Below are 27,364 nucleotides of genomic sequence, written 5' to 3'. Positions count from 1 at the left end.
GCTTGCTAACTCCTTCAATCATGGCTTTTAAAGTTTCAAACATATTTAATGGATCAGATGTAATATTCGTAGACAATGATTCACAATCTCTACAAACCAAATCAGTAGCTTCGTGGCTTTTAGTTCTAATATCTAGGCCACAACATTCATAATGTAGAAGCTTTTTACATTTCTTGCAAACAAATGTAGTTCTTTCTTTATCAATGTCCCGACAACAATCGGGAACATTATGCTCTGAACTTAAAGCAAGATTTTTATTTGCGCTACGCAAATGTTTTCTTTCCCTTTCGAACGAAGTAGCTCTGTGCTTTTCTACAAATATAAAAGTTTAGTGCTCTTGCACAATGAATCTCAACATCAAACAATTGTCTTGCTGTACACTACAATATCGAGCCAACACGTTGGACTGCCACTTGATACGTTCATGGATTTATTTCAAGTATTATTTATCTATTAAACGTATTATTATATTTATTAATAATGTCTTAATAATATTCAGCGGTGAACGATGAGACTCGGTGAAGTACACAGACTCTTCTCAGATACAGGGATAGTGTTAGGCAAAGACGATATTCACACCACATTGCTCCAGTAGATAAACTACAAGGTTTTATTATTTATTTATGGTAATTATAATGCGAATATACTTGAGACGAAGGCAAGGATTTCGCTTTGTCGTTTAATTGACTCAACTAAAACGCATAAACTCAATGCCTGGCTATCGGCATGCCTATGATCACATAGACCTAGCTTGCGCCCCGAACTACCACACCAAGAGATGTGCAATAATAACCGAGCCAATATTTGCTTTTTAGCCTTTTAGTCCAAATTAATCATTAGGCTAGCTTTATTTCTTAACGAATAATGGTTGCAGTATTGTGCATAGCATCAATGCATCAACGATCAACAAAACTTATGTAATAGCAACTTTTCTGGCAAGCAACAATAAAATAAAGAATGGAATATTTAAAAAAAAAGATACAGAATGGAATTCATTGAAAAGCAAAAGACACGTATGTTAGATCCAATTAAGAAAATGTAAAGTTCGTGAATATATGCACATTATTTTAAATAGTAGTGTGCATAAATCTTCTTTGGTACTGCCATACAAAACCGTATGATTGCAATATAATCCTTGCCATCCAGTAAGTTGGGTAGATATAAATAAACAAGTGGTAAACAAGCTCATTTTCATTATTAGTAGTACTCGATAAGTCTTTGGGGGTGGGGGGGTCCGGAACCCCATAAATACGTCCTTGTTGCATTAAACCAGGGGTATGGAAGAAATCGACACTTTACTTGGTACGCGAAGTATTTTTATCTGACTTTCCATTAATTTAATAGCAGTGAATGAATTTTATTGCATAAAAGCAACTCACAATTAGGGTTACCAGACGTCCGGATTTTCCCGGACATGTCCTACATTTAAGCCTTATGTCCGGCGTCCGGGAGGAATTTGAAAAATATCATAAATGTCCTACATTTTGAGCGTCACATAATATTCATTAGGGAAATACGTAAGAGAAAAAAATTATGCAAGTTTCAAGTCTGTGGATTGCGCTTCCAAACTCAATAGTGAAATTTATTTTGATTCAGTCATTGCTCATTTTGTGATGATGTCACTGTTTAATGCCTGAGCGGAATTTCTTGCCTTGGGGTTTATACTGATGGAACAAGGTGTTTCCCATTCTTATTCAATATGTAATATAATTTGGTTTTAAAGCAGGGGATATAAAGTTAATCCGGGTGTCTGCCAGTCAAGAAAGTCATGGAAGTCAAGGAAAAAGTAAAGAAATCTACAAGTAGGTCAAGAAGTCAATAAAAAGGCAATAAATTATTCTTGTGGTCAAGAATTCTTGCTATAACAATGACTGATTGGTTGATTTAGTTTATTTTATTTAAGTTTTTCTGTCCCATTGACTAATCGCGAGGATGATGAATGGGGGTAAGATAGGATGGATGATGGGACAATCACAAATATATAGAAAGACAAGCCCCACATAAGATTATACTGGCTGTGAGTCCAGACGCCATAGCCTCGCTAGTCTCCAAAAACAGTTCAGGATGCATTAATAGATAAAGCAGTCTTTCTTCTTAAATACAGCATCAGTTTTCATCTTAACTGGCCCTTTGGTAGGGGTGTTCATTAAATAAATATTTATTTTCTTAATTACTAATTTCCAACTTTACCTAAGTAGGGGTTGAATAAATAAATGTTAAGAAAAACAGGAAAACGGTCAAGAAAAGTCCAGAAAAAGTCAAGAATTCTGGATGTGTTATTTTGGTAGACACCCTGTTATTGAACTAAAAACTACTCAAGATGAAACTTCTGGAACCATTTCAAATTACGGTAATTCCTGAATATTTGTTGGCCATTGCAGGTCATAATGCAAATGTTGAGAGAGTACTTTCATTACCATCAGCACAACAGACTCACGATAGAAATGATTTTTTTCCTAAAGTCTGTAAAAAAATGTTTGGTACTGGTCCCTATAATTTCAAAGAGTTCGACTGTCCACTCTAACATAAATATATTTTGAGAAACATTGGCTCCTCTGAGAAGTATCACTTAAATCATGTAGTAAGAGGTTCATTGTTTATTATGATCGCAAGTTTTGAAATTTTATATTTAAAAAATCATTAAAAAGTCATTTTTTAGAACTAAAAATTGTCATTTCTCAGTTTTCTAACGTGTTCTATAGAAATATGAATTATTTATTGAGAATTTTGGTGTCCTACATTTTGACTCAATGTCCTACATTTTGGGACAGCATGTCCTACATTTCCCTTACAGCGATCTGGTAACCCTACTCACAATGTGTTACGAATTCATTTTTCATCGTTACAACATTTTTACCAACACAAAAACTGAAAACAACTCGAAATTAACATTCGTAAGCATAGCTGCCAATGGAGGGTCCTGCTCTTCCTGCCGTACATGGGTGCGCACGTGAGTGGCTTCACCCACGACCGTTGCAGAGAGGCGGAGAACAACCGCAAAATGGTGTTAAGTGGAGGATGAGACGTTAAGCAGAGATGGTGCAACCTGCCCTCATAACAAGAAAATATAATTTATATAACTAAACTCTGACATTACCGATTACGAACATATTAATGCAGTATTTCAGGTGAACATGTATTGTATAATTTACAATTAAAATTTATATATGTAGTATATCATCACCTTTTATTTAAACATTAGGTATATCAATAATTATTTTTAAAAAAGAACACAAAACTAGACTGAATTTTTGTGTTGCGTGTCATTATTCTCACAATTCTAATTCATAAACTTAACTTGAACACGGAAACAATATTAACAATTATCTACAAATATAAAATTTTGTTACGAATCTTGAAGTTGAAGCAGTTGTCTGTACCCTCAAAAAAGAGGACATTTCCCAATTTTCCTAAAAACTAGGGGTGTGCGGGATCCCGAAAAGTTAGGATTGGGATCTGGAAAAAAAAATTCCCGTCCCGATCCCGGCTTCGGGAAATGATTTCCCGAATTCTCGGGATCCCGAGTAGCCTGAAATGCCGAATGGTCATTTTAAAAGATCGTTAATTCTCGACGTTTTCTGCATTGTAAGCGTATGGAACTTGTCGGAAATTGTTAGTTTTTATTCCAGAAATGCAACAACAATCACTGACGTGTAGAATTCCAGATTTCCAGAGCATCGGGAAATTGCGAATTTTCCCCGTCCAGAACCCTTCCCGACCCCAGAAATTCTGTCCCGCACAACCATACTAAAAACCAGTCCGGACCATTTTTATGACCCGAAAAGGAGGACATGTCTGGGTAAAATAGTTAAATTGCATTGCAGAGATCTGAGTCCCTGGATATAACCGAAAAGTAAACAATCAAAATTAGTATTTATTTTTTGATAAAATTACTATTGATAGTTGGCACTTCCAGTATAATCATTGACTTTCTTATCCTCCTGTGTAACGTGTAAAAAACAATATGTAAATACTAAGTAATAATTCAAATTTACTTTGCATAACTTAGTCCTGTAAGCATTTATGGGGCTAATTACGCTAAGAGCTCCAACCTGACATGCATAACCTACATATGAGTCATTTCATGCGAAATCAAAGCAGATATGTGCAATTTTCAAGCCAACCATGTTAGATTTTCATGGAATTTGAGGAGTTGAAACTATGCATGGAACTTAGTAACTGAAAAGTTTGAGTCTCATGCGTCTTGTAATTGTCAAATTATTCAAGATCAAAGTTCGCAGAAATTGCCCTTTCTGAGACCGTTCAGCTACCCTAAATTTGCTGTAACTCCGCCCCTGCCCTAAGAAGCTTAAATAAAGTTTATTGTGCAGGGAATGGACATTTCCACTCAATTTTTTTTACAACAATTTTAAAAACTACACCCTGGAAAAATGACCCCTGCAAGTTCTCGCGTTTCTCTGCGTCCAGTTTAAGGCAGAAACGAGACTTCCAAAGTTGCGAGGCTAGCGTTGCGCTGAAAACACGCCGCCGCCATGTTACTACGTCACTCCTTACGGAGAGCTCGTTTGTCGTCTGCTTCGAGCGTTCAGTTCCGGATGGGTAGCCCACGGTGAGCGAACACGTGCAGCGGTTTTACAAATCTGTACCGATTTAAATAAAGTAAGAAGGAGCGATAGGAGAAAGGAAAGCTATGCTTTGTAATGATCATTGTTCTATGAAATATCCCTGCTGCTCAGGTGCAAGATAAATGAAAGGGTTCAGCTGCGTGTGTGTTCTCAGGCCATGCGAAAAATATTGCTTATAAAATTGGTTGCTGACCAGACACTCAAAAATATTTTTTTAAACTTATATTTATCGATATTTACCGTAACCTATGTAGTGCAAAATAGGAATTTTCACATTCTTCACTTTATTTATAAAGCCTATATAACTTTCTTTTCCATAAAGCAATTTCAGTTTGTGTTCCATTTCTGTTGCGCAAATTATGATCAAATATTTTTGTGCAGATAAGAGAAAATACACTGAGAAGATTACATTAGTTGCACAGTACATATCTGTACTTAGTTTATGTATAATTATTACAAGGAAATATTGTATAACCATGGGCGTATTTAAGGGGGATTCAACGGGTCCGACCCCCCTCTTTCTTTTGGTTCACTAAAATTACCAATTTCCTTGTTCTATCCGCTTGTTCATAAAAAATTCCTTCGGACTTATTTCATTCTCTTAAATTAGAGACGTATAGGACGGGATACGGATTTGAGACTGTCAAATCAGTTATTTTCCCCCTCGATATCAATACTAATATGTAGTGTGACTACATACACACAACTTTGTCGGGTCCAGCACCCCTTCCCCCCCTGCTATCCAACAAGCTTCCGGCCAGCAGTGTCCTAGATTTTCACTTACGAATTAAAGCAACCCTAATCATACCAAAAGTTGATCCATCCCTCTCCCCAGTGAACTACATATACGCCCATGTGTATAACAATATCCCATACTGAAATGGTACGATATAATTATTTTGAATTTTGTACTGCGGAAAAATCCGCCTCACCTCGTTACCCCGAATGCATTAATTGGTTGATGCACAACTTCACCACTAAGGATCCTATCGAGTCGAGACATGGCAGCCTTGGTCTCGTTCTCGTTGAGAATTGGAAATGTCTGTCTCGTGTTTATTTGTAAATGTCTCATTGACAGTCTCGTCTCAATTTATAAACATCCGTCTCGGTTTGGGAGGGCAATTCTCGTTCTCGTCTCAAGTCTACAAAAATATAGCAATGGCTTATCATTATAAATACAAAATGAAACCTTTCTTAATATTTTTTTTGACTCCTCGTTTCGACGGTACAGCCCTCGAAAACTAAATATTATCCTGCTTATATATGCAAACCAAACTGCAGATTCAGAATTACCAGGAATGAACTGGCGTTGTAATTATTATACACAAAATTCATGATTTATCTGAGGAAGCATGTTACATGTTTGACTCGACCTGGGCATGACTGTTTCCTTGTGAGTGACATTTCATTGAACTGGAAATTGTTACATGGGAGGATGTTTGCTCGAGACTTTGGGGACAGCTTGGGGGATGCTTCTATTGTTAATGTTAGTGTTGTTCACGAGACGAGGCATGTTCCGTCTCGTCTCATACAAGGAGATGGGACAAGTGAATGATTTCGAAATGAGATGGGACAGAAGAAAAAGTTCGTCTCGTATCGTGGCAGCAGGTTGAGTGATACTTAGATTGTGCTTGTTGGTGGTGGTGGTAGTGTGTGTGTGTAGGGGGGGTGTCCTTCTGCACCCCGACTTCGAATACTGTTTGTAGTCATTCATCTTCATTGTATCGATTAGCCAAAAGTGGGAAGAAATGTGATGTTAGAGAAGATACATACTAAATTAACCATGCGTTCTCATCGTTGCGGTTAAACAAAGTGAACGGAAAAGCGACGTAAAAGTAGGCTAAATACAAAAATTTGCAAATATATTAACTGAAGAAAACTATCATTTACTGCAGGAAATTTAAAAACTCACCGTACCTTTTTATACCGTATCACCTCTTATATTGCAGAAATTGGCGTGTAAACCAGTGTGTTCTAAAAGTATTATCTTAAAATTTGTGAAGAAAATATTATGACGAAAATAATTGTAATTCCAGAAAAGGCATTCCTATAACATTAAGTTCTTGCCAGTCAGAACTAACCTATGTATTCGCAATGAACAAGGCTGTTCACGTATTCAGCCATTGACTGTTACAAGGTTTGCTTTGACACCCTAATGGGAAAACCATCTACCGAGTGGCTGGATTATAGTAAATACTACTATACTGCTATGGCATAATTCATCTCCAAGAAATGGAGCACAGATTTTTGCACTGGAAGTTGTAAGTTTTACACAGTAACAAGTGAATATGCTGTCGCTTCCGCGGCTCGTGCTAAGCTGACGGGACGAGCAGAAGCCCCGCCTGCTTGCATTTCTAAGTGATGACGTCAGAGGACCTCCTGTCTCTGGAGAGGACGTTTTCAAATCCGTGACGTAGTAGGTGAATTTCAGCGGTGTTTGAAGGCGTGTTTCTCGAGAACCGAAACAAATATCGCCGAGATATTTTGCACATCTCTTGTTTGTGTCATTATCTGTAAAATGAATGGATTTAAAACGTTTTTCATGTCAAAGTGGAAATGTCCATTGAAGAAGCTTTCAAATGATATGTAGCAAGCCTACCTTTGGTAAAAAGAAAACATTGTAACGTGACCTTGACCTTTGACCTTGAAAATCTCAAAACATGTCATCGCCAAAAATCGTGGAAAAAAATATATTTGGCACACAATGCCATATTCTAAAACATATGAAAAACTCAAACTCGGACTGCAATGGAATCAGAAGATGCACAATAATATGTGTAACTCATTACCTTGTACTAGGGTGAGAAAGTGCCTTAACACCGGTTATAAAATGTAAAGGAGTTATCCTGGGTACGATTGGTCATGATAGAAGCAGATTAGGCCCAGGGGAAAGCATAGTTGTTTGTGTCAAGCGGAGATCCGCCATATTGTTGGCCGCCATATTGAATTCAACTTAAAAATCAATGGAAAGGGGGTGATGCAATATATCAAATCAAGCTAGAATTTTACGAGAAATGAAGTGGCGAAGGTTTTTCCAACGTTTCTTCCGCAACAAGTACATGAGCTAATCGCAACAATCTGAAATGTGCATATTGTGTGGGAGAGTGTGTTTTGTACTCTGTTAGAGAAATAATGGAATAGCTAATTGTTCTAGTGCAAAACTGTACGAGGGCCAAATTACACAAAACTTTTTACCAGTTTTATCGCTGTGCTGTGTTTTCTAACCATCACTCATCCGCATTGTTGCAATTAGCAAAGTGGCAGTAAAATGCCGCTAAATAATAAAAAAAAAAACCATAATATTTGATACAGTACATAAAACAATCTGGACTTACCTAAAAGAGAACTAAGAATTGATCCGTAATCGGGGTCGGCTACAAGAGAATCTTTTTCGTAATACTTGCTGAAAAAAAAAGAAAGAGCAACATTAGCTTACATATGACTGTAACAGATGAAACAAAATATATATCACAGGTCAGGAAACAATGTTAGAATATAGTTTAACATAAAAACCATTTTGCTGTGTTTAAAATTACAGTAACAAAAAACGCCTGGTACTAACAACGGAAAGTCAAATTTGTTTTTGGGCTCCCCGATGGCGCAGTGGTAGGATCGTCGCCCTGTAATCAAGGGGTCCCGGGTTCGATACCCGGTGGAGGCACATAGTGGTTCGGATACCACTTTAAACTGTAGGTCTAGTCCCGATTAGCCTTACTGTGGATAAAGTCGACTTAAACCAATCAACCAACCAACCAACAAATCAACCAACCAACAAATCAACCAAACAACCAATCAAATATGTTGTTATAAATTAAAGCTACGAGAAACTTGCAGAAAGACGGCAAGATGAAAATTTCAAATACATAGAAAATCATATAAATAAACAGTTTCGCAACTATCATATGGGAAGGAGGCAATGGGGTAAATGAGGCATAACCACATGTAATTTTTTTTATGTTATTATTTTTTATGTATTATGTTATTATTTTTTTGTCCTTATGTTCTATAAAAACGTTCCAATGTAAAATGGCTAACGCTGTATTTGGAATCTTCTATTAAATAAATAAATAAATAAATAAATATTCGTCTTAATTGTTGTTTACTTTTGGCCAAATTTCTCTCATTCCTGCAGCTACAGGCAGTTGATTCCACGCTCTATTCGCCAGAGGTGATAGAAATTTTGATTGATGGCATGCAGTGAGGAGGATGAGTCTAGCAGTGACAGATCAATCAATTTCATATCGCTCGTCTTTTCAACTCGCAGTAATTATGGTCTTGTGGAAGCCAAGGATCATATGTGAGACACTTTTTCTCGCGCTTCCCACTCCTCGGTGAAATCAACAGGCAGGCTGGAAGGAGCTACTCTGGCAGATATATCGACTGTCTTGTCGGTTTCAGGTAGAGACTACCGTCGAAAGGAAAACGTAAGATTTACGTTTCTACTACAACCTCTCCCCAACCCGTTGGCCGCTGCAATGGTTGAAAGGCCGTGGCTTAAGGCACTCTCGTCTATCACCTATAGGGACTGATAGATGATTAAATTCCCTCTATACCCTTTCATTTCATCCGAGGAACTCGGGGGAGCAATTACAATATTTGTTTCACAAACGTTACACATCATATTAATGCACGATACACTCATTTATGAAATAGGAAGGTACGTATTCTGTGTGAGGACAAATGACTGGAAATATTTTCTTCTTTCAGTAAAGAATTATAATGCCTGAAAAAAAAAACCTTTCCTTCTTTTTCGTTTTAGTAGTATTATCTCTAAATATACTAATCTCTTGCCAAGTGCGGATTCATGGGGAGGGCCATAGGGGCGATTACCCCTCCCAACTGGTAGTTCTTCGATGTATCCCTAATATTTTTGAAGATCAAATCTATCTGATCGTCAAGATTAACAGGCTCGAGAATAATGCTTGATTTAAGCCTACTTTATGCTCATGAGAGGCTAATCGGAACTGGTCCTACAGTCTAAGTTTGGATTCAAACCACTGTGGAATATGCCTCAAAAAGGGATCGAACGCATCATCCCTCACCCTTGAGTTTTTTTCTTTGTTTATTTACTTTATTGCTCATATCTGATCGCTCAGTTTACCGTGGCAATGGGAGGAATTATGATAACGACATACAATAATAACCAACTATTCCAGCGATGAAGCCTATTTTGCAAAACAATACTCTAATTATGGAATAGGATTACATATGTGCTAGATCAGAATTCAATTTAGTTACCGGCGGAATCCACCAGCTTTCTCCAACGAACGGGGATGGAATCTTTCCGGGACGTTGGCTGAAACGACGAGGATCTCACGAATGGCCTGACGGATGTCCAGACCTCACGCCCTGTGACTTTTTCAGGGGGGGCTGGGCAAAGGAGGAAGTGTACAAGACAAAACCATGCACTGTGAAACAATTGGAGGCACGGATTCGGGATGTTATCACAAACGCCGGTGCCTATATTGAATTCTGAGCTGGCACATATGTAATACTATTCCACCATGTACGTATATGTACAGAAAGTTTCATTGAGATTGCTAAATATTACAAGAACTACAGCAAACTATCAATTCCTAGTTACTTCTCACCTAGCCTGTATATTGTTAATATAAAATAGCGCAAGTGTAGGTTAGAATTGATTCTCGGTGAGGTAGGGTTCTGGATCCGCCACGGTCCTTTGCCCAAAACTACGAGAGATAATCAATACATGTTGATAAGCATAATATTCTGAAACATGTATATGTGCGTGGCTGGGAGGGTGTAGCGGTAAGACACTTTCCATACGGAAAAATAAAGTATACGAGTAGGTTAGGTAGGAATGAGGCCCCGGAATAGGCATACAATCAAGTTTTCATGCTTTCTTTGTCCACTTGGCCGATTGAAACCATGTACACAGGGGAAAATATATGGTGCCATGAGTGGTGTTGACTGTAATTTAAGGAGCACAGCAGTGTTGTTTGCATCAGGCAGTCACTCTCAGCCGGTAACGAAGGAACATTTAATTTACTTCCGTTGACAGTGGTTTCTCGGAAAAGAGGCATGGGAGAGAAAGCGCCTGAATAGAGCAGGACTTCTTGACGTCAGACCAAAGAGAGAGTCCCGAGGGATCTGGAAGGGAAAGAAAGGATTGTTTGGGAGCGCTGTGGAAAGAAGCACTCAAGGACTCTTGACTACATGCCTCGAAGGGCAGACGGACGTCATCGATCAAGCCATTGGAGAAGTCTCTTCCAGATTTTTCTCAGTTAACTCATCAAACCAGAACAGGACATCTCTGGAATTTCCAATCTAAATGGTAATGGGCTATTCTATGCAGGTAGACAATGCAGAGCGTACGTTTGTAAATTCGATCGTTAAACAGGCGCACGAGTTGAAAAATCAGGAGCTTAGTTTGTAATTGCATTAAAGCTCTTTTATATTGCAAATCAGGAAAGCTAGAAATAATCCTATTCATTAATCCAAGTACGATATCTCGGGAACAACAACGGCTATAAATATAAAAAGATTAGCATGCAATGTTAATTCAGTGTTCTTTGCTTATACTTACTCCAACCTCACTTTTCGAGAGAGCATCTCTTCTCTCGTCTTCTCGTCTCAGTTTCCTGTTACCGGTGGTGGAGATTGAACCTACGACAGATGTGATTTTTACTACAAGCCCGGTGTCTTAACCAACTACTCCACGGCACCCCCGGAATTCTATGCTACTTCTTGCTCCATTTTCTGAGGAGAGGGGACTCCTACACTGGGATGACTTATAGGGTTTTGGTCCATTGCTATGAACGCTGCTTCTTTGATTTTCCTTATTAGTTTCCAATATGGTTCTTTGAGTAGTACTGTTACGTTGTTCCACTCAATTCTATATGATCCACTCCGTGCATGTTCGGTTATTTTCGACCTATTTATTTCTCCCTGTGCTAGCCACTCCGCCACCGAGATTAGCTCACCAAATTTTAAAAGAGTGTAGAAGACACATGAGCAAAACCGACAATACGGGAAGGGTGTATTTTGCGATTCAAATTTGAACATTAAACACATCGAGCACTTGGTCGGAAAGTGACCGAAATACCCATTTGACCAGACAATATTGAATCTACGTGGGTTGGAAATTTAATAGTGGCAACACTGCTGTATATACGCATGAAACGGAACCGATGCTTCTCACTTATACCACATGTTAGTTTTCATACCTAAAGCCGGCTTTAGACGAAAGCAATTTTTTAACACTTTGCTAGCATAAATGCTATGTAAATGTTTCCAAAAATCTTATAGCAGATATCACTTTACACGAAAGCATTTCATGGATCATTTCAGTTAGCTGTTGGGATTACATTGTATGATACATACAGCACAATAGGCACATCGAGTTACACCATATATGGCGAGTGCACGGTGTTTACAATTGAAAAAACTAAAATATTATTCCATACGTGTACAGGAAACGTCCTAAAGTATATATTTAATCAGTGCCATGCTTCTCTTCCTAAAACCATTTAATACGAAGCGTAATTCCTCTCGGTTAAATAATTATCATGTTTTAAAAATGTGAAGTGCTACGTTGTTTACATCTCACGCGGCCGCCATTACAACTGCGCTCGTGATCTAGAGGTCGCTTCTGATTGGTTACGCTACGAAAAATGCTACGGACCGAGCCTATCCTTGAGAAATGTCATGAAATATGCCATGGCAACTGAAATGCCATAACATTTCTCACTTTACACGGTAGCATTTTGGTCATGGCATAAATGTTAAGAAAAATATTTTTGTCTAAAGCGGGCTTAAGGTACCTCCCAGAATGGACTCTTCCTTCCGACACCAGGCGCATGCGCAGTGACGAGAGGAATAGAGTGTCGTTGGAGTTGGCGGTCTAAAGTTGTGTAGTCAGAACACCACTAATATGAAAGTTCTGGTGATTCTCGCCGTACAAAGGCAGAAAGTCAATGCGTAGTACTATTGTTCATTCTTGGAACATAACCTACGACCTGCGTTGAGAAAGAAGAGGGGGCACTTTCTGGTGAAGCCTCCCATAATTCTGCAGGACAATGCTCGGGATCATGTAGCGCAACCTGTGGCTGATTTGTTAGCTCGATGGGGCTGGAAGATTTTGTCCCAGCCCCTGTGACTTCGATGTGATCTCTAAGATGAAGCTTCCGAACCATTCCAGAGCTTCTTCAGGCAATAGTTCGCTCCATTCAAACTAACAACAGAGCAGGGGCTGCTACAGACTTCCACATCGCTGGCAATGGGCTGTACACAATGCTGGTGACTACATCGAAGGGATGTAAAAGTTTCACCAGATATCTCTTTTGTATTATTTGAAAATAAATAGTTGCCACTATTAAATTTCCAACCCGCGTATTTACTATTGAATCTATCTTCAAAAAAAGACAAATGTCGTTTTCCTAGCTTGATTCGTTCTCGAAATATATGCACTTGAAAATACTATGTTTGCATATAGCCTTTATTTAAAACAATCGCTAAAAGTCGGACATATTTTGTATTTTTCCAAAACCGTTGTAGGGAGAGAGGAGTCCTAAAAATAGGATCCTCATCCACAGACCAAAAATAGTATAAATGTTCTTCAGAATACTTCAAAGCTAAAAAAAGGAAAGAAGGTCCACTCACCTGCTATTTTGTACTAAGTGGTCTATGATCTTGGCGAGCTGCTTCTCGAAGAGGGCCAGCCGTATCCAGAGGTACCTGGGGGAAGGGGGCGCCGCCGAGTTTGCGGAGTTCTTCTTCTGCAGAGGGACCTTGGGCAGTTTGTTCGTGCTGTCGCCACTCGAGGAAGACCGCCTGCAAATAGGGAAATAGGGATCAGTAGGCCTAAAGTTGAATACAGCGACAACGCTATTTACTTACTTGGTTACATTAAATTGAAAGAAAATAGAAACTTACATTTCAGCTGCAGAGAGGGTCAAGGTCAAGGTCACTTACCCCCTCTTGAATAAGAAAAAAATACTTTTATCTAGCTTTTGCTTGCAACTCTTTTCTTTCTTTATGCTTACTCCCTTTCTTCATGATCGTCTTGAGAATTTATTTTTCTATGTCTTGGCTTCTGCTTCTGTTCTCAATTCTTTTTAACCTTCCTCTTATTATCTCCTCATTTACATCTTTAATTATATTATAATACCTGCCTATGCAGTGTCCTGTCCTGCTTCACAAAACTAGCATAATTAGGTATATCAATTTCAATATCGCTGTGTGAATCTCATAATCAGAAATGTTTAGAATGCGTGTTTGCGCGTAAACGTGTCTTTCTACTATTTTTACATTTCTTTTATGTTGTCTTCGTTTTTTAAAATTTTGTCTTCGTGTTCTTTTCTTTGTACATCTTTATAATTATTTGGTTCATGTAAACAAGTTATATGTATAAACAGCCACAGACCGAACATCACCCTTTAATAAAGAAAATTTGAATTGAATTGAACGAACTAAAAATAATTTATTTACAATTATTTTCACTAAACTCTTGAACTCTTCGCTATCTCCCTCTCCCACCCCTTCTTTCTTGAATTTCTTGAAATTAACAGTTTTTATTCAAGAAGTGCAAATCGCGAAAAACATTTCCACGGTGAAATGAATTTTTTTTTCAGTCCCGAATATCGGGATTATAGAAATTTCCCTTTCCAATTCTGTCCCGACCAAAATTTCTCACGTCCCGCACACCACGAGCTACGGCAGACAACGGGACTCTAATGTCTCTAGGCCTCCCCGATGGCGCAGTGGTACCGTCGTCGCCTTGTAATCAAGGGGTCCCGGGATCGATACCCGGTGGAGGCACACAGTGGTTCGGATCCGATTTTAAACTGAAGATCCAGTCTCGATTAGCCTTACTGTGCATAAAGTGGACTTGAAAACACAATTCAATTCAACACTAATGTCTGTAGTGAAAAACGTTCTACAACTTTACAATTTGAATTACATCAACCTTTTTCCAGCTATCTCAGGGGAGCAAGTGCCCCTCTGGCTCCCCCGTTGTGGGCGGCCTTGTTCAGATTTGGGTCAAAATATGCAGAAGTACGCCGCTCTTGGCAGAGATAAATGCTGCGTTCTCTTCGCACAGCAACAGGATTGGGTTTTCCATTTGATGGATTTCGTGCAAAATGCCCACGAGAGAGAGAGAGAGGGAGGGAGAGAGAGAGAGAGAGAGAGAGAGAGAGAGAGAGAGAGAGAGAGGCACACATGCTAAGCAAAGTTCAATTTGCGCCTCTCTTGGGAAGGATAAGATCAATTACAGTGCACGTGGGAAGTAATTACGAACGCAACAATGGACACGGAATGATTTCCCACTGTTGTGGTTTCTGAAGAACACGCACACACACTTGTGGAAGGATTTATGTCGAAGTTGTTCAGTGTGAATAGACCAGGTGTAGAGCTGAACAGTAATTTTGGAAATATGTGGTGTGGTGTGAAGTATAGAGTCCTGTCGCTCGAGTGCCTAATATTTCGCACGGACGACGCTAGATAGCGAACGATATCGTCTCGAGCAAATATCGTCTCGATCCACTAGTATTGCCCGGCAAATTGTCCATGACTATTTTCATTAATTTTTCTCTTACATCCTATGTGTTATTAAGCGATGGATTTTTATGAATGCTGGTGCAGAAGTTGTCAACAGCTTGTTTTGAGTTTTCTCTTAACTCTTGAAGCTCCTATTGGGTCAAATAAAGTGCACGAACATGATGATGAACAATTTGCACTGTAATACGCATGGATCCAACTGTACAGGCAAAACGAGCGGTATACGCTCGAAGCCCAGTAGTGTACGTATAGACTTAATTTGTCTGTGATAGTGGGGCCTCAAATATGAATCGTGAGGTGAAAGACATAATGAAATTGAAACGTAAGACACCATAGTCATTGTCTCCATGCTAAAATGTAGTTTAGTCTATCTCACCAACACAGTGATATGTTAAAATGAAACAGATGATTATGGGCTGAAACTGCCATATTTTAAATACAGTAAATCCGGACAGGCAAAAGGCCAAAAAAAAGCAGAATGCAAGGTTTTAAATGTGGCAAAAGTCAACAATCGCCAGGCACATCATCATAATATGAGTATCGTGTATGTACGTACTGCATTGTCCTATTGCTTTACATTTTACTGTACTGTATAATGTATGTAGGCCTATGCCCTTTAAATGCACCATAATAAACGTGTTTTGTTGCTATAAACTGACTTTTAATGCACTTTCTACTGTTCTTTTAGGTTATTTCAGTTAATCCGGATCTTCGTTAAACCGATCAACTTATTCCCCCATTAGTCCGGAATAACGAGGTTTTACTGTATATGTTTCTGTGATTATTGCCACATTAAAATGCTATTTTCCATTGTATATGCTCGAGCGTGAGAGACTCGAATGAGTGAAAGTAGTTCCATGCGGACTATAGTGTGGAACCCTCATAATAATATAAAAACAAAATACCATTCTTAAAGGAACACTTTCAAAGGAGTAGAGGCCGTCCATGTCTAATAGTTCACACGCAACAGCCGGTTTATTGAACGGGTACAGAAATCCAATACGGAGGATTTTCTTTCCAAATTAAAAACCACATCGAGCCGGTTTGCAAAATATAGTCCTGCCTCATTATTTTGAATTTCCACGCCATTTCTAGGATGATAATATTGAAACTGCTCATGTCAAATTAATCTCAGTCTTCCATCCTGGGGAAAAAGTTGAAATTTCAGATAATTAAACTAGGAAATCACGTGATACTGCATGCTACGGATCGTAGTGTTTATCATTTCATTTGTTGTGCATTTTCCAAAGAATCGACACTAAATATTTGACCGAACAACTGACAGTCTGAGACCGTCAATTTTTTCTGTCATCCAAAAAGACCATGGCCGTTTTAAAAGCACTAACGGCAATGGCAGAGTTAACCTAATTAATACTTATAATTTCAATGATTCAGTATTTAAAAATATATATTTATGGTACACGCAACTGCAATTTGTAATCATTATCTATCTTTAAGCATGATAAAATATTCAAAATTTACATTAAAACATTTTGCGACCGTTTTTGTAAATCAAAAGGCAGACTGTTAAATTTTAACGGTAGAATATTGTACAGTTTGGTGTTAATTCTAACTGTAGAGGTGTAAAACACGAAAACACACACCCACATACATGCACACATACACACATATTATGCATGTATGTGTGTGTGTGCGCGCGTGAGAGAGAGAGAGAGAGAGAGACATAATACTTCCACCTTGAGTCTTGACATTTTAAAAACTGTGTGCAGACTAGATTTCTGGAGCTTGGGGAAACAACATGCGTAGCAAAAATTCTTATCAAAACCTACTGGAATAATAGTAACTAGATACCTTCAAGAACTGGCCTGGTGTTGAACTGAAAAAGCAGAGTTTTTTTTTCCAAGTTGCTTAACCGTTAAAGATATCTGGTTGCTATTATGCTAATTACTGTGGCTAGAAAAGTGGTTACTTCCGCACCTCCTATACGCCATACATTAAATTCCAAAGGGTTTATTGTGATGCTCGGAAGCTGAGATCGTTTCTAAGCTTAGAAATGATGTTTCAAAGGACATTTCTAAATAACGCTCATTCATACATGCATTATACACATTTCGTGATCGATGCTATTTAGCGCTTTTGTGCCAGTTCTAGTTTGGCAACACTGACAAAAAAACTAGATTATCCTGTCTGCATTTGCACTCTTAAGAACCTTGTGATCCGACAATAATTTCAGCTTTGAGAACGTCACGCGAAGAAGACAGGTGGATATTTCAGATAGACACTCATTGCCATGTCACTGGCCATTCGGGGGTTCATCAACAACAAATCACAATAAGAGCTTTTATTCGTCATAGCTATTGGTTGATGATCTTTGGCATTCGGCCCTTCTCCAGCTGCACAAGTTTTAATCTCCCATTGACGCTACGAGTAGAGGGCATCTTCAAATTAAGGTCGAACGATCGGTGACGCAATTAGGAGCGAGGGAGAACCTGCTCGAAAACAAGCCAAGTACTTTGTTCAAGATGTTAAACACACCCACCTCTTCCGTGGATCAATCACTAAGAAGGTGAGTTAGGTATCTGATTTCTGTTTAACCCTGGGACTCGAGAGTTGGGGCGGGGGATAATATTTGTTTATTTTACTTTAATTTACTGCCACGTTTGGCTAATTGCGAAAATGAAAAGCAATCGTGACGAGAACAAAATTGACGAAAGGACGATCACAAATAACGGGTGTCCCAACAAGTACGCCGGATTAGAATTGCGCCATTGTCTTGTTGTTGGCACTGAACCGCAAGATGGTTACGAAATGGTCGTGGCCTTATGTGAATGGTGTGGATATTGGACACCAGTGATTCCGGAAGGATGGCGCTACCTGCCATACCTCCCACGTGCCCTGCTGCACGACAAATTTCCCGACCTAGTCTTTTCGCACAACGGCGACCAGACTGGGCAGCGAGATCATGTGACCTGACACCCTGCAACATCTTCCTTTGGGGATATGTGAAATAGCAGGTTTATGAAAACAATCCCAGAACCCTACCAGAACTCAAGGAGGAAATTCGATAAGCAAGTCTGTGGAAGATTCGTCAGTAATTTCACCGATAGAGTGACTACATGCAGAGCAAGTCGTGGGGCGCATATGACAGATATTGTTTCTCATACTTAACTGGCAGCAAGTACCCTTTGTAATGATGTAGAAAGATATGCCATTTCATAATTATAAAATATTTTTCCTCGTTATTAAATCCGGCATTCTTATTGGGACACCCCCTTTATATATATATTGTTGTAATCCCGTCTTACCTGGGATCTGAGGTCACGGGGATGCTTCAATAATACATTTTAGATAGAGCTTAATTATACTTGTCAGTTGAACCTGTTCCGAATAAGAGGGAAGAGATATGGAAGGTTGAATTTAAAGGTTATTTACGCTTGTTCATACCTGGTAGGCGAGTGATATTCTTGTCCAGATGCTTCTTGCAGACCGAATTGTGACTGATGCCAAGGTTCGATACGGTGACCCTTGGCTCACTGATCCGAGCAATCCCGCGCGACTGGCTGCATGCTTATACAGCCGTAACTTCGTGTACCGTCGTCGTAGTTTAGTAAGTTGTAATGTGTCGTAGAGTAATCCAAGAGTAATCAGAGACTAATGATCCAAATGAGAGCGAGCTCGGGGAGCGAGCTTCCTTTTATAATCTTTGGCTTCGAAAGGTTATTACACCTTTCAAACACCCTTGATGAATTTTCGGTTCTCTGGTCAGAGGCTGGAGAGAGAAAAGGAAGTTGGATACTTAACTGGATATCGACAGAACCTAGTGGGAAGAAGGATTGTCGACTGCTTGTAGAATCTTGGTCAAGATCTATAAGTAGATTGAGAACCTTTGACCCAGAATTACGACGGACCTTTCATCGAGAACTGAAGCAGCCGGATTAACCCGAACCTTGAGCCGAGGAGACTCAAGCCCCGAAGAGTTACTGAGCGTGAAGCCGAGGCTCAATAGACCCATCAACCAAGCAACGATCCAGGGCGGATCTTACACACGTAACGTGCTTGGCCACCTAACCGTTATGGAGAGCTTAAAGTCCACCATCTTGATGCATTGTCCGATTTTCCTGAATTTCAATACCAGTTCACTCAGTCGAGGTATGCACAACTATCATGTCCACACTATTAAAATATTATCTTTTCTCTCCGGCCTGTTCTAAACTACGTATTAGACCAGCAGTTCCTAAGATGTTCCTAAAGCATCTCCAAGTGCAGCGCGAAGAGATTGTAATTATCATAAATAAATGTAGCAAGATCTCCAGATGTGAATTTGCTACAAAAAACTGTATATAGACACGAACTGGGTAAAAATTATGTATATCATTTCTCTTAGTCTATTTCATGTATTATGTAGTTTAGTAGGTTCCTTATTTCTCTGAAACTAATGGAGACATTAGTTAACATTTCGAATAAAATTAAACTCAATGTTCAACCTGCCCTAATGCTTAAAACAACTTCTATCGTCATTACTGCTGTATCTATGTGCCAGGTGAATATATCGTTGCCCATATTCAAGAGACAAAACTGATGCTTCGATAAAAAAAATGATTGATTTGGTTTAATTTTGCTTCACTTTTCAGCCACTTTTGATTCATCGCGAAGATGAGGATGATATGATGAAATTCATGAAGGAACACTCGAAAAGATCACCCACGTCGGGATTCGAACCCATGATCCCTTGCGTCGTGGCGCGGCCACATAAGTCGGCTGGATAAAAATAACTTTCAACGTGGAAACATTTCATTTAGATCAATATTTAAAGTTCAAAGAATTCGAAAAAATAACTTGTGATTTTGGTACGCTAAAATATAAACTAAGAACTTGAAAAATGCATCTAGGTAACAGCAGCCACAAGTACACATGCGTGCCTTTCGTATAAAGGTGGAAAAGTTCCGTAGCGAATTTATCTGCTGAAAAGGATTCCGCGACTTCAAAAGTTTGGGAACAGCTGTTCGAGACAGTTTCAAAATAACGGCATCTGTATTCGTATACTACACGTCGAGATCGATGTTATCCAGGGCCCAGATTCGCCCATGCATGGTTTTTCTCCATTTTTGGTGGCAACAGTGTGAAAAATACACTTACAGTTAGTAGTGTGGCTCGATGTTCAGTATAAAGCGAGTCCCATTCTCCACTATTCTCTACAGAACAGCACAATCCTGTAAATCCAATAGTATCCTGAAATGTACACAACCCAAATAACAGTACCGTTAATTTGGTTGCATAACACCCAGGCGCTAAGCTACGTTTGGAGGATTCGTGAGAAACTGAAGCAGAAAGGGTTTTCCGCGGTAAGCTGCGTTACAAAAACTCTCTGAAGAGCGAGAGAGAGAGAGAGGCTTCCCCCCCCCCCCCGTCCCACCTTCGTTGCTAGGTATCCTCCTCTCGCATCACTCTACTCAATGTTTGAAACAGTAGAGCAATACTGCAACGATGTAAATTCTAGGAAATTTGATTCTCTCTGTTTCAAACAGGCGAGTCCATTCGTTTTGTAGCGTCGGACGCTGAACCTATACGGTGAAAACTTGGAATACGTAAGCATCTGAGCAAATATAGTAGGTAGTGAAATTGATCAAACTGTCGTAATAAAATAAAACAAGAGACAATCTGGTGAGAGTGAAAGCAGTCTGTTCTCTGTCTTCAAGATGTTTACCAGGTTTCTGCCAAATAATCAACAACATTTAGTATTGTTTCTTAATGATAACTATGGCACGAATCTATGCTCAATAAAAACTCGAAAGATTGGCTGGCAAATAGGCATTAAATTGATTGATTTGGATTATTTTACTCCGCTTTTCTTCAACTTTTTGGCTAATTGCGAAGATGAGGATGAGTGATGATGTGATGAAGGAACATTCACAAACATCTATGTCGAACCCGGGACCCTTGGCGTCGTAGCAGGCTGTGATAACCACTCCGCCACAAAGGAAATAGGTATTAAAATGACGAATATAGGCACTTAAAGGGCACCAAAATAGTCCTAGTCAATTGCATGCTTATTGACTTCAATTTTTGATATTCTATAGTGTTTCTTCTTATTCCGCGCCGCGTTTCTGATATTATTAGATAATCGCGACGACGATGATGAATGGTGGCTAGATGAAATTAATGAAAATACACTCAGAAATACAAGATATTACCTTCTACAGTGGAGAAAGTCAAAGTGGATACGGGAATCGGAGAAAGCAAGAAAATTCAAGTTCTAAACAACAACAACAACAAGTCTATGTCTTAATTCAATAAAATGAAAAGCGTAAATATGCAAAACTCCGCACCTTACTAGTAACTAAAACAATTTTGTTACGAAATATCCCCCATCGAAATTGCAATACGTAATACGTGTTTACATCATCAACTGTTGACAGTTTGCAAAGTACATTGCAAATGCAATTTCTGACTTCACTGGTCCTCCGGACAATAGAAAATCTAATTCGTTTGTGCTCATCGTTTTACGAAATTGCAACTCGTTGAAGGTGTTCGTTTAAGTACAAAGCCAGGTCAATAAACCGAGGTACATGGATCATGTTAAAATTTCATCTCAAAAGCTTGAAATTTAAATAAGTTGTCGTGACCATAAAATGGGATACCTGTCTTTACTTTGCCCCTCGCTCCTCCTAAGCCACCCAGTATATTAAAAATGTTTTACTAACAAATTACAGTAAAACCTGTTTATCCCGGAACATGATGGTTCCGAGCAAAATTTTTCATCTTAACAGTTTTCCTTCTTATACAGGGTTGACTTTAAATACAGTATAGAGCGCTGCAGTAAATAATAGAAAGACAGATTTACATTTCGCATTACTTATAATGTAGAGTACTTATGCATGTACGTACATGAATAAAAATGCGATACAGTCGCAATAAGCATAGCAGAGATTACAATTATGTAACTACACAACATGTTGGTACACTTTTTACAGTATTGTAAGAACGTACAGTACGTACGTATCTTTTCGAACCCGGGACCCCTGGCGTCGTAGCGCGATGTGCATAGAGGGAAAGAGAAAGATTGAAAGATGGAATAAGAGAGGTAAAGAAAGATTGAGATAAGTGAAGAAAAAATAAAGAAACAAAGAGAGATAACAAGAAAAATAGAAAGATGACAAAAAACAGAGGAGAAATAGACAAAGCAAGGTGGAGAAAGAGGGTAAGAGATGAAAGGAAGAAACTGAATCGTAACAGCTATGAGTATCGTAGCGCATTCTTTCATATCGACAATGTCACCGATAAGCGAGTGGCAACAGAGGCGTGTTCCACTTACAGAATTGCATTGTTATTTGCGAGCGAAAAAAATAAAGGAAGAAATTTCCGTCTTACTGAGAATAAAAACATCTCGTTGGTCTTTAAATGGCGTTCCGTTTCCGCGTTAAGGAGGTTTCCGCCTTAAGCAGGTCATTTTCAGGTATAAAATCGGTCCCTTCTGGGGACTTTTTTTCCGTATTTACAGGTTTCCTTCTTATAGAGGTTCCGGGATATGCAGTTTTTACTGTATATTCCAAGTGATACCCTTAAATTCCTATCTGTTTCATTCCTTAATTTACGTTTATGACTTGTGGATCGTAAGAGATGACAAAGGGCAAACACACAGAGAGAGTCCTTCCGGATATTTTATTTATTTATTTATCACAGAGTTATTACTCCAATTAACAATAACCCTACACATAATAATACAAATGGATGGATGTCAATTACAAAAATATAATACAATAGTTAAGATGAAGAAAGAACGAATGAAATGAATAAGTGTCAAAGGAAAACGCAACTGGATTTAAACTTGTATGAAATATATGAGTACAGCATTACTTCGTACAGCAAAGGATAACGGCGCATGAGGGTTAACGATGACTTCAGAGCACTCAACGAAAAAAACAGATATAGTCTCTGGCATATGCAGCATGAGGCTGAGCTGGCTGGTGTACGCAGACAGAGCAGTCAAGAAAGGTCAGGAGGGAGAAGATTAAGAAGAAGCCAGGAAAAGATGATTGGAGGATGTTGAGGAGGGCCTCAGGAGGATTGCTGTAAGAAGATTGAAAGACAGAGTAAAAGATGAGAGAAGAGAATGGGTTAACACTCTTGAGACAGGCCAAGGCACCCCAAAGGCTGTAACAGCGTAAGCAAATGAAGCATTTGGCGTTGCATGCTTGTGACTCAGATATTTCTGTAGATATTTCATTTATGATGTATTTTAACAATACTTTAAAATATCAGTATGTGTAGTAGTAACCTTGCAGATGTGATTAAACGCGAGACGCTTTTTCATTTGTAAAGATCTATATAAATCTCATTAGTCAACTTTCATCCATAAGAAAAAAGTTTCCATGACAAAGAAAGACTTGCGAATAATTAGAATACAGTAAAATACGAAATAGGTATAGAAATGCGTCTTTTCAAATCAAATTAATGAGTTCTCGCAAAACCTCAAAGGCTGGTACAAATTGCACTAATTACGGTGTACTTCAAATGATTTTATATCCCCAATATTTAAATACCTTACTTAGTAAATATCAATGAAAGGGTTGTGTTGGCCGGATGAGAGTTGAATTTTACGAATTTGCAAATTGGATTTATTTTCGTTACGATCAACAAAGAAGTAGCGAAGCAGACCTATAGTGGTTATTTATATACAACAACGAGATAAGATATGTATTTTTAAAACATTGAGAAAAAAGTACACCGTACTTGAGGTTCGGCCTTTGTAAAACTTTTCTTTTATTCGTCAAATATTTTTCTTTAGTCATGTAACTGAAAAAGATAGTGTTGGCTAGGCTAGGTTAACGTCTAGCTGGTTTAGCACTTGATTAAGCATTCTGTGTGTGTGTGTGTGTGTGTGTGTGGCTGTTTGTGGTTGTGTGTGTGTGTGTTGGGGGAGTTTCCTTTTTGCATGTTTTATCAGTATTCAGTCATAGTTTCTGACGTAATGTACAACTGTGCTGTACCCACACTCTCACGTTCTCGAATGGACGATAGTGTGTAGTATGTTGTAGTGCACACTAGGGATGGCAAAACGGATCCGGATCCAAAAGTTACGGATCTGGATCAGGATCTCAATCTCAATCCCATTATAATATTACCACACCTTAAAAGGTATTATGATCTTCGATTACAAAGAAATTTTTCATTAGTTAGTCCTTCAAGATTTTTTTTTCAAGTGTTGTTCCTAAAATACTTTCCTACGCATCGGCTAACACGCTCGTGCACAAAAATAATCTTACTTGTTTAACATAAAATGTCAGAGGTGACTTTGTAAATGCCATTGAAACGAATATGTATTCATTCGAATGTATTGGAAATGGAAACGCACATAAATGTGAGATATTCCATTCCAGGATGAAACCTTTAACACATTTAACAAGATTGAATGTTATACAAAAATTATACAATTGTTCTACAGTTACAGTTTTCCAAATTAAAATAAAACATTATAATATATGCAGTGTTATATAATTACAAAGTGTAAGACTAACAAGGGAGGTTATCTAAGTGTCCCCCTCCGATTTCCATGAAACTTGACAGGTGTATAGAGGGACCCCAAAGGAAGAAATACGTGTTTTTTGTTTCAGCTAAAAAACTGTTTTAAGGGGCAAAACCCGCTCAAATGTCAAGACGAGGACAAATTGAAGTAAGGATCTGACCCCTGTGTCCCCCTCAGATTTCCATGAAACTTGGCCATCCCTAGTGTACACAGATGAACTCTAATTACATTATCCATTTGTTCCAATCGTAGTTTTCTTCGTACGATAAATATGTATGTTGCCTTTTGTACGGCGTGTCTTAAAAAGGGCATTAACTTCTTTCAGAAGGATATCAGACGCTGGTTAGAATAATCGACTCATGTCATTTTTCTGCTAAGATTGCCATATTTTATTGTGTTTGTTGGTATAAAGGTTGCAGATCCAAGTGTAAAGAAACTGTACAGTGGCTAGAAAGCACTCTACGGTATATAATGTAAAAAAAATCTGCAGCTTCGGTTTCAAATAGAAAGCAATTGACACAATGTCTATGGTAAGTATATAAGTATCTCGTATCTCCAGTCACTAAGTCAGATGACGTCTCTTCTCAAGCAGAATAGAAATTATGATGTCTGAAAGTTTCTTCCGTCTCATGTGCTGACATCTCGGCTCCCTTTCGAATTTCTGCACACTGGTTCCCATCATGTTTCTGCAGGAGCGGACAGAATGAGTCATCTTAGGTTTCACATCTGGTTGTCAAGGCAACCCTGCGAGCAGAGGATGTGTGCCTTGTTGTTTTCATGTCCTATATGCGCAAACACAGAGCGGGGGGGGGGGGGAGAGGTTGGTTGGATGGGTTATGAAATTATCCCCTGTTTGCATATATGTATGTGTATCTGTATGCGTGTGCGTGTGTGCATGCATACATATATTAGGAATGGATGGATAGCCAAGAGTTTTTTTTTTTTCTGAAACGAATAAAGTACTGTTTCGATATTAAATTGCAAATGCTCCATGAACTGTTTATTAAACTCACTATGCATTAACCGGGTGACTACAATGCGTTTTATTTGAAGCGAAAACTGCATATTTAGACATTTACTTCACCCAACTATGGATAATATTTTTATATTCATGAAATTAAAACAAAATGGCAGAATTTTGCACTAAATTACAGGTGATATATATATATACCGGGTGGTCCAAAATCCAGGAACGGTCACATATTATGAGAAATACATATCGAATCGCAAAACGAAAAAATACGTGTTTAATAAGTGAAAGAAAGCTATTGAACGATATCACACTTGATTCCCCACCCCCGCCCCCTAGGGGTGGGGCAGGGGGCAACTGTGAAATCTTAAATAAAAACCCCCATTTTGTATTATAGAATCGGAAAGAGGACTTCATTCCGAGTCCAACGAGCTATCAAAAAAACCAAAAAAATTTCAAAGGGACGCTATGCCCCTAATTGAGCTAGAGTGAAAGCAATTGCAGATTCGGAATCTGCACGTCAAGACCTTTCAATAGAGTATATGGAAGACACCCCCTCTTCGCTTTCACTTTAACTTTTTTCACCGAGAAAATTTAAAATCGCCATATCTCCGTTCCTAATTGAGCTAGGAGGATGGTTGATAGATCGTTGGACTCGGAATGAAGTCCTCTTTCCGATTCTACAATACAAAATGGGAGTTTCCATTTAAATTTTCACAGTTGTCCCCCGCCCCGCCCCTAGGGGGCGGGGGTGGGGAATTAAGTGTGATATCATTCAATAGCTTTCTTTCACTCATTAAACACGTATCTTTTCGTTTTCCGATTCGATGTGTATTTCTCACGATATGTGAACGTTCCGGGACTTTTGGACCACCCGGTATATATATGGGGGTGCGTGCGTGCGTGCGCTCGCGCTCAGCATGTATAGAACATCAAGGTGAACTACTATCTTAAACACTTTAGCACAAGTTCTTGTTTCAATCCTGCGACCCCAGGAAACCTCAGGTCTATCCTGAATGTATGCAACCACGTGGCACAGTTTTAAGGTTTCTGATGGAAATTCAAGAAAACGAGGAATTTCATAGTGCCCGTTGAACAGACTGTGTAACCCCGAAGCTAGGACCGACCTCTTAGGTGTACACTTCTGAACAAATGAACTTATGAACTTTCCTTAATGCAAAACCATAAAAAAGGAGGCGTTAAAACCCTGCAACCTCACCCTTGATATACCTTCCACAGCATACTACTGTTTTAGTATACTGATCAATAGTACCAATTAATTTGTGTGTTGTGGGTGAAGCCCCCTTGAGGCCAGTTGTGCAAGTCGCTTATTCTACTTTTTACAGCAGTGATTATGAAAGAATTGCCATAAAGTATTATTTTGTGTTCAGATATCTTGAATTTAGAAGGTTACTTTGTGTTTCTTTTCCATTTCACAGTTCAATTTGTCATATTAATACGTATTTTGGGAACCGTTGTTCAGCATTCTGTACCGTTATCTCGTTTAATCAATTTAGGAAATACGTTTTATTCTAATTTAATAAATCTCCCACAGCAGCCTTGAAATTTTAGTGTTTCTAGGTTTATCACCGATTAAAAGTTAGAAACCCTGACTTAATTGATACAAAAAAGGAGCTGTTAACATGAAAAGCAACCCGTGCAATGTGCTTTACGATTCACGTCTCTTAGAGTGACATAACTACGGAAGACCATTAAGTCAAAGGTCTCAGATGCAATAAAGATTCTTATCTTCTTCGCGTGACTGGTGGGAAGGAGCTTTAGCGATCTCCCGCTGCGGCGCTG

The 27,364-nt window shown here is 38.8% G+C and overlaps 1 protein-coding gene across 2 annotated transcripts in view; it reads right to left on the bottom strand.

Moving 5' to 3' along the window:
• Positions 1-27,364, bottom strand: part of LOC146002485 (small G protein signaling modulator 1-like) — a 408,832-nt gene that overhangs the window by 92,106 nt on the left and 289,362 nt on the right. For both annotated transcript variants that reach the window (XM_083140359.1, XM_083140360.1), the window contains exons 5-6: positions 13,209-13,379; positions 7,922-7,989 (exon numbers count right to left, since the gene is read on the bottom strand). In XM_083140359.1, coding sequence (XP_082996485.1) covers positions 7,922-7,989; positions 13,209-13,379 — 239 coding nt within the window. The remainder of the gene's footprint in view (positions 1-7,921; positions 7,990-13,208; positions 13,380-27,364) is intronic.

This window comes from Lepisma saccharinum, chromosome 18, assembly GCF_977018435.1.
Source record: "Lepisma saccharinum chromosome 18, izLepSacc3.1, whole genome shotgun sequence".
NCBI lineage: Eukaryota > Metazoa > Arthropoda > Insecta > Zygentoma > Lepismatidae > Lepisma > Lepisma saccharinum.
Note: the sequence above shows the minus strand (reverse complement) of the source record. Positions and strands in the feature narration are given on the sequence as shown.